This window comes from Neofelis nebulosa, chromosome 9 (assembly GCF_028018385.1).
Source record: "Neofelis nebulosa isolate mNeoNeb1 chromosome 9, mNeoNeb1.pri, whole genome shotgun sequence".
Taxonomy (NCBI): domain Eukaryota; kingdom Metazoa; phylum Chordata; class Mammalia; order Carnivora; family Felidae; genus Neofelis; species Neofelis nebulosa.
This window is the reverse complement of record NC_080790.1, coordinates 38,655,406-38,664,127: the sequence shown is the minus strand read 5'-3', so window position 1 is coordinate 38,664,127 and position 8,722 is coordinate 38,655,406. Positions and strand designations below refer to the sequence as shown.

Below are 8,722 nucleotides of genomic sequence, written 5' to 3'. Positions count from 1 at the left end.
TTTCAGCCTAGTTCTCTGTCTCAAAGTAAAACAAAACAAAACCTCTCGGAGAGTTTCTCAGAGAAGAGATTCAAAGACCATGCTGTAGATAAATTCTTTTGCAAGCCTGACCCAGAAGCCTCCTTGATAAAATTCAATGAATTCATTGTTTTATGTTGGTCCAAAGGAAAACTCTGGAAGGACAAAGTCCCTTGCAGGCCATCACCCTTGAGCCCCGCAAGCCCTTCCCCAGAGCACGCCCTGCCCCGACCAACAGACCACAGGGCACAGTGCAGCTGCTGGAACCCCGACCACCTGACAACCGTCGCTGCAGGAGCAGCCCCAGCCCGGGAGGAGGGTTTATGCTCGGGGCTGCAGCACCGTGGGAGGAAGCACATAATCGTGCTGGCAGTAATAAACGGCGGTGTCATCAGCCTCGACTGTGCTGATTTTGAGGATGAATTCTGTGCCAGACTGAATCCCAGAGAAGCGGTCTGAGAGTCCAGACTCTAGGTTATCGGCATCATAGATGATAAGCTTGGGAGGCTGGCCTGGTTTCTGCTGATACCAGCTTAAGTAATCACTAACGCTCTCGTTGGCCCTGCAGATGATGGACACGCTGTCTTTCAGGGACACAGAGAGATGGGTGGGAGACTGAGTCAACTCAGCGGTCCCGCCGGCAGCTGGCAAGGAAACAAAACACAAAGTCACGGTTGTTTACGAGATCCCACTCCATTCCCTCCCAGAAGGTTCTGGCGTCCTGGTCTCCTAAGCTGAGAGCACCTGGGTCTCCGCGGGGAGGGGAGATCCCGGGTCAGAGATCCACGGAGCCCTGGGGAGACCCCCCAGTCAGGAGGAGAGAACGGCCACCATCTCGGGGATGTCCCCTGCGCCGCCCTCCTCACCTGGGAGGCAGGCCAGCAGAAGGCAGAGGAGCTGGGTCAGGACCCCCATGTTCAATCCAGGGCCTGCCTCAGGTTCTTTTTTTGCCCCGACTCACTGAGCAGCCTATTTATGGGGATCCTGAAGAGCAGAAATGTGGATTCTCTGGGGGAAACATGCAAATCAGTGAGGGGTTGGGCGGGTCTGGCTGCAGCCGCAGAAGCAGGGCCCCTGTAGGGCCCAGTGCCAACTGGGGGTTCTCATCGGACGCAGGATTCACATCCAGTCCCAGAGGAGCTCCTCCAGCGTGTTTGTAAGAAGAAAGCATCTCTAATTTTTCTGGCCCCTATTTGTCCTCATGGCTCTAAATTTTGTAATTAGATTAGAGGCTACACCTTCTAAAATCAAGAAAATAAAAGAATTGGATGACCCTCTAAGTCTTAAATTTTTGTATGAAAATGTACTTTTTTTCCTATAGAATTCCATGAGTTCTCATTTTTTAGGGATGGGTGTGAAATATCAGCTCTATCTTGGTATGCTACTTATAGAACAAATATTGGTGAGATATGGACAACAGGAGAGGATATGTTCATAGATCAAATCCATGCAATGGCTCTTAAGGTACTATGCAGTAGAGAAGGCTCATACATTATTGGATTCTATTTCCATGGTTTTATTCTTTATTTTAGAGGTTAATGTCTTTTGGTTAAAATTTTTTTCTATTTTTACTGTTTCTCATTCTCATCAGTTTTTGCTCATCAAATTATCATGCCTTAGAGCACCTATAACTTCTCTTTTGCTCTGACGCAGTCCTAATGTGATCTTTAATATTTAATAGCACCCACTTTTTGCTCTTACAAATAAACCAGTTTGTATGAAAAGTTATATGATAGCCTTCTATTCTGATTCTTTTTATTCCTAGTTTACTAAGACATTTCTTAATTAAAAATTGGTAATGAGGGGCGCCTGGGTGGCTCAGTTGGTTAAGCGTCCGACTTTGGCTCAGGTCATGATCTCGCAGTTTGTGGGTTCAAGCCCCACGTCAGGCTCTGTGCTGACAGCTCAGAGCCTGGAGCCTGCTTCAGATTCTGTCTCCCTCTCTTTCTTCCCTTCCCCTGCTTGTGCTCTTTCTTTGTCTTTCAAAAATAAATAAAACGCTAAAAAAATTTTTTTAATAAAAAAACTAAAAATTAGTAATGAATTGTTAAATTTCATCAAACATTTTATAACTATTATCAGTGTGATCAGACATGTGTATTTGTATATTTTTAAACATATATTTAATTTTCCATTTCATTGATCTCATTATTATTTCCTTTCTTCTTTGTATCTATTATTCGTATGGTAGATATTTTTTTCTTAATGTCAGTCAGCTTTTCTGCCCATAGCCATGTATTGTAAATACGTTTTCTGTGTGGTTTGATACTGAAGCTTGATGATCAATTCTTTTGAGTGTATTTGCTCTGTTTACTAAAAGCTTTTTTTGATGTCTTGAGTGTCCATTATTATATTAGAGAACTCTCTTCTGGGATCATGTCATTTCTTTCCTTCCTTCTTTTTTGTGTGTTTTGTTTTGGTTTGATTTTTGGTAATATTTTCCCAATGCCAGACACATAGTGATCCATTGATAAATACTTGAGAATGAACAAATGAATTAATCAATTTTTTAATCTTATTCTGTATGAAAGCAGTGAGTGTGTGTGTGTGTGTGTGTGGTTATGGGAAATTTGCTTTTTTTTTTTTTTTTTTTTTTTTTTGGGAAATTTGCTTTTGTGAGAATTTAGTCAAATTTAGTACATTTTTCATTTGGAAGGGGTTCAATAACCATTAAACACATAATTATATCTGGAAAAAAATAAACATGTATTTATAGTTATATCACCATATATATACATGTATAATAGTCACATAACATAAATACATGTATATTTAATTATGCACTGCCTAGAATATAACTAATATGTATATATACATTTGTATGTATATAGATACACATATATGCATATTTGCCATAAATAAGGTTTTTAACTTTTATTAAAAACTTAGGTTTTTAACTTTTATTCAAATATTATTTTGTTTTAATTTCTTCCTAATATCATTATGAATGGATTGCTAAACACTCACATTGAAGGCGCCAATTTTAAAAAATGCATCTAAGGATAGGGGCACTTGTACCCCAATGTTTATAGCAACACTCTCAACAATAGCCAAGTTGTGGAAAAAGCCTAAATGTCCATCAACTGATGAATGGATAAAGAAATTATGGTTTATATACACAATGGAGTACTCTGAGGCAATGAGAAAGAATGAAATATGGCCCTTTGTAGCAACGTGGATGAACTGGAGAGTGTGATGCTAAGTGAAATAAGCCATACAGAGAAAGACAGATCCCATATGGTTTCACTCTTATGTGGATCCTGAGAAACTTAACAGAAACCCACGGGGGAGGGGAAGGAAAAAAAAAAAAAGAGGTTAGAGTGGGAGGGAGCCAAAGTATAAGAGACTCTTAAAAACTGAGAACAAACTGAGGGTTGATGGGGGGTGGGAGGGAGGGGAGGGTGGGTGATGGATATTGAGGAGGGCACCTTTTGGGATGAGCACTGGGTGTTGTATGGAAACCAATTTGACAATAAATTTCATATATTGAAAAAAAATAAAAATAAAAAATAAAAAATGCATCTACATAAATGTGCAGGTGTATAAATACTATATTTGTCAGCTTTTGCGCAATAACGATTGTTAACAAACCCCTCACAACCCAATGGCAGACAATACTAAGCATTAATTTTCATATTCACAAATGTTCATATTAACAATGGTGTGGATGATCCAGGCAGGGCTCAGCTGGGTGGTTCTACTATATGTCACTGAGATGCTTTCTATCCTATGGAGAGCGCTTCATCTGGGACCAGGACGGGAAGGTAGTGACTACTCTGGGTAAAACACTCTAATGGCAAGCTTCAGGAGTGAACAAAATCTCCAAATCAAGCTGCACAAAGGAATTTAAGTCGATTTATCTCCAATACTGGTGCATAACATTTATATTCTCTTGCCTTTGTAATTCCTCAAGTTTCTAACAACTTTAATCCATTAAGTTTTCAGAGTATTCCTCAAAAAAGTCAAAAGTAGAACCCTACTATCTAACAATTGCACTATCTGGTATTTACCCCCAAAACCCAAAAAACAGTAATTCAAAAAGATGCATGTACCTCTATGTTTACAGCAGCATTATTTACAATAGCCAACTTATGGAAGCAGCCCAAGTGTCTTTTGGCTGATAAATGGTTAAGGAAGATGTGATATATATATATATATATATATATATATATATATATATATACACACACACACAAAGGAATATTATTATGCCATAAAGAAGAATGAAGTCTTGCCATTTGCAATGACATGAATGGAGATAAGAGAGTATAATGCTAAGTGAAATAAGTCAGTCGGAGGAAGACAAATACCATATGATCTCACTCATATATGGAATTTAACATACAAAATAAATGAGTAAAGAAGAAAAAAGAAGGAGACAGCCAAACCAAGAAACAGACTCTTAACTATAGACAACAAACTGGTGGCCACCAGAGGGAAGGCGGGTTGGGGGATGGGCAAAATAGGTGATGGGGAGTAAGGAGTGCACTTGTGAGGAGCACTGGGTGATGGGTGCAACTGGTGAATCACCTTATGCTAACTATACTGGAAATAAAATTAAAGTAAGTAAAAGCAAAGTGTTTGATCATGCCATTGACAGATAAATATGTGTTTTAGGCTCTACCATCGTAAAAATGTTTTCAAGTCTAGTTTTCTGTTAATTGGAAAATAGAGCTGAGTGTGATTTCAACGTACAGCTGTAAGTAGAAATTGTCTTCAATGGCTTCAGTGGAAAAAAAAATTCTTTAAGCTGAAGCAAACAGTCTCTAAAACAGCTTCTTACACCTTCTATAGATCACCTGGTAACTTGTTAAAATGCAGGTTTCCGTCTCGAGGTCTCAGATGACCTGCAATTTTGTATTTATAAGAAGTTCTCAGTGATACAGATGATGACGATGATGATGATGAAGGCTTCTGGGGAAATATTGAGGAGCAAGTTATTTTCATGATAAGGACAAAGAATGCTTCATTAATGTTTAGTGTTTTGTGTGTGTGTTAAAAACGTTTTCCATTTATTTGCCAAACGTTTGCTATATGTGTAATTTATATACATATATGTGTATATATAACGAATGTAATTTCCTCATTTTCTGTTTACCATATAACTCAATAAAGTTTCATGCTATGATCCCAGATGTACCGCTAATACCTGGGAGAACATTCAAGTGTATTCTGGGTCTATCCTCCAGCCGGAAGAGCTCTGACAGCTGGGAATTAGCGACCATCCTGGGCTGCCTGCTGTCAGCCACCCATCACTTCTGGAAACACATCTCCCCCTTTTTTTTCCTCCATAGCTCCATGTAGAGGTAGGTGCTCAACAAGGCACCCTCACTGAGATTTGGAGTTCAGAAGAGGAGGATTTGATGCTATCCGTCAGCACCTGCCGGCAGAGTTGACAAGGTCAGGGCTGGAGAACCACCTGGGGAGGAGCTGCAGAGGTTAGAGCATCAGCACATCTACCCCGGGGCTTCCCAGACAGGCTTGAGGACCACACATATGGTTAAGCAGCCTGTACCTTCAGCCTTCAGTGGTGATGTGTTCTGGTTTCTCAGGGGGAGCACCAGGCACTCTCTCGAATCTCGTATTTGCTCTTCTGCCTACCCTACTCCCAGTCCATTAAAAAAAACAACAACTGTAGTTAAACTCTAATTCCCTGTATTACAACAATTCCTAACAAGAAACCGCAAGAGAAAATTTTGCAAAGGATCTCTCTGATAAAGAACTGTTACCAAAATATACAAAGAGCTCTTTAAATTCAACAAGAAGAAAACAAACAATGGGATTAAAACATGGGGCAAAGACCTTCATGGGTACCTCCCCAAACAAGGTATACAGATGACAAATAAGCGTATGAGAAGATACTTCATATTTCTCATGTCTGCAGAGAAATGCAAATTCAGGCAACGATGAGATGCACACCTCTTGGGATGGCCCAAATCAGGAACACCGACAACATCCAATGCTGACACCGATGTGAGCAGCAGGAAGCCTCATTCATTGGTGACAGGAATGCACAATGGCACAGCTCCTTTGGAAGACAGTCTGGCAGTTTCTCACAAAACGAAACCTCCTCTTACCATATCGTCCAGCAGCTGTGTTTCTTAGTATTTACTCAAAAGCATTGAAAATGATGTCCACACAAGACCTGCACACAGATGTTTATACTCACCTTATTCATAATTGCCAAAAACTGGGGGGGGGGGGGCGGGTGGTGGGAACAAAACAGATGTCTTTCAGTAAGTGAATGAATAAGCAAACTGTGGCACATCCAGACAATAGAATAATATTCAAAACTAAAAAGAAATGAACTCACAAGCCATGAAAAGAGATGGAGGAATCTTAAATGCATATTACAAAGTGAAAGAAGCCCATATGAAAAGATTACGTGCTATATGATTCCATCTATATGACATTCTGAAAAAGGTGAAGCTGTGAAGACGGTAGAAAGATCTGTGGTTGCCAGGGGCTAGGGTGGAGATGGCGGGATAATAGGTGGAGCATAGAGGAATCTGGGGGGCAAGGATACTATTTCATATGATGCGAAAATGGAGGCTAATGTTATTATGAATTTGTCCAAACCCACAGAGTGCACAACCCCAAGAGTAAATGCCAATGTAAACTATGGACTTTGGGTGATAATGATGTGTCCACGTAGGCTCATCGACGATAACAAATGCACTACTCTGGTGGGGGATGTTGACAGTAGGGGAGGCTGTGCATGTGCATGTGTGTGAGCAGGGAACATTCGGGAGATCTCTTTACTTTCTGCTAAATTTTGCTGTGAACACAGAATTTCTTTGCAACTTAAAGTCAATCAAAAAAATTCCTGCTGGGAAATCTGGAGTGGCTTCTCTTCTGCTATGTGAACCCTGATGGATGCCATTGCCCACATCTCCGTCTGGATTACATCGGAAGAGACAATTGTCGTGTCTGTGCCGCTGGACTGAGGAGGGGGAAGGGCAGACAGGGGCGCGAGGCGCCTCCCTGCCCTTCTCCCAAACCTCCCAGTGACCCCCCCAGAGTGGGACTGCGTCTGACAAACTCTCTGAGCAGATGCAGGCACAGGAGGAGCCGCGGGGGCAGCCCGGCCTCTCACATCTGCGTCCCTGGTGGTTTATGTTCTGGTCTGTAACACTGTGCGAGGGAAATTGTTACTTTGCTGGCAGTAGTAAGTGGCAGCGTCTTCAGGCTCCAGGCTGCTGATGGTGAGGGTGAAATCTGTCCCAGACCCACTGCCGCTGAACCGCGAGGGGACCCCAGTTTGCAACGTGGATGCACGATAGATCAGAAGCTTAGGAACTTTCCCCGGTTTCTGCTGATACCAGGCTAACCACGTGTTAACGTTCTGACTCGCCCGGCAGGTGATGGTGACTCTGCCTCCTGGAGATGCAGACAGCGAGGATGGAGACTGGGTCATCTGGATTTCGCAGCTGGCTCCTGAGATGGGGCACAGAGAAACAAAGACCCACACGACGAATCGTGTCATAAGAGGACGCGGCTGGAGGGCCAGGCAGTACGGGGCGCGCTGGCTGAGTAATTTCGCAGTGTTCTCCTTCCTTACCTGGGAGCCAGAGCAGCAGGAGGCCCAGGAGCTGAGCGGGGGCCTTCATGTCCATGCTGTGTCCTGACCGGGACTGGGTCCTGCACAGGGTGTGACCGGCCCATTAATCAGCGTTCAGGGAAGTGGGCTGTGCCCTAGGAACATGCAAATGAGCGGCGGATAGAGCATAACTGGGCACAGCCACAGGGTTGGGTTATCTCAAAAATGGTACAGGTGCAATAAAACCCCCAGTGTCCAGGTTCCACCAGAGCAGCATAAATTTGCCTCCAGAGCAGGTGTTTCTCCCTGGAGGGCCAAAGGGCAGAATCCGTCTGCTGTCCTGTGACTGTAGAGTCCTCTGTGTCTCTTTAAGACTTGTAACACATTTTTCTTACTGTCTCTCTAAGACTGCATCTGTCAGATATTACACAATCCCAGACACTCTAAGAACTTGTACAGGCCCCTTTTATTTGGTGCCCGCGGATGTTATTTAGGCCACGGAGATTCTTCTTTGCTCTAACGTCCTGATATTCTTGGCACAAGAAACTACCGTCCAGCCACGCGATGTGGGAGAAGAGGAATAAAGAAGTGTGGGTGTCATGGTGTGTAAGTGCCCAGCTATTGAGCATCTGCCGTTGCTAACGTGTCATCTCCAGCTAAGCCGTGTGTCCTCATCCATTCTGAGCGCTCTGTCCCACCAGGCAGCACAAGTGAAAAGCTGCCCAAGTGTAAAAAAAAAACTTCTACTACCAGGTGGGGCAGCCAGAAGTTGTTGCCTACATAAGTGTATTTATTCTAGAAATTAAGAATTAATAGGATTCTGAGAAATTATCATGAGATAAATATTGTTGTAATCCTCTTTGCTCTGTCAGGGCTGGGCTTAGCTGCAGGACTGGCTTTTTACAATTGCAGCACCCCGGTTCGGTGTCCCCCAGGAGTCCCAGGCCAGACCAGGGCAGCACAAGTTTGTCTGCAGAGAACATGTCTATCCCCGAGGGCCAGGGGACAGAATCAGTCTACTAACCTGTGACGAGAGTATTTGCTTTGCTGTCTTCGGGTTCTGTGACCCGCTTTTCCTGTTACCTCTCCATCTAAGAGTTGGTCTGCTGAGCGGAACAAAAGCCCAGAAATCCAAAGAAATTCTACAAGGTCTTTACATTTGGT

At 42.9% G+C, this 8,722-nt stretch overlaps 2 gene segments (V, D, J or C); both read right to left on the bottom strand.

Moving 5' to 3' along the window:
- Window positions 1-339: 339 nt before the first annotated feature.
- On the bottom strand, window positions 340-1,015 carry LOC131486301 (Ig kappa chain V region 3381-like). The segment is given in 2 exon segments: window positions 340-662; window positions 885-1,015. Coding segments are annotated over 2 exon segments (372 nt in total).
- Window positions 1,016-7,117: 6,102 nt separating this feature from the next.
- LOC131484765 (immunoglobulin kappa variable 1-12-like) lies at window positions 7,118-7,729 on the bottom strand. The segment is given in 2 exon segments: window positions 7,118-7,455; window positions 7,580-7,729. Coding segments are annotated over 2 exon segments (378 nt in total).
- Window positions 7,730-8,722: the final 993 nt, after the last annotated feature.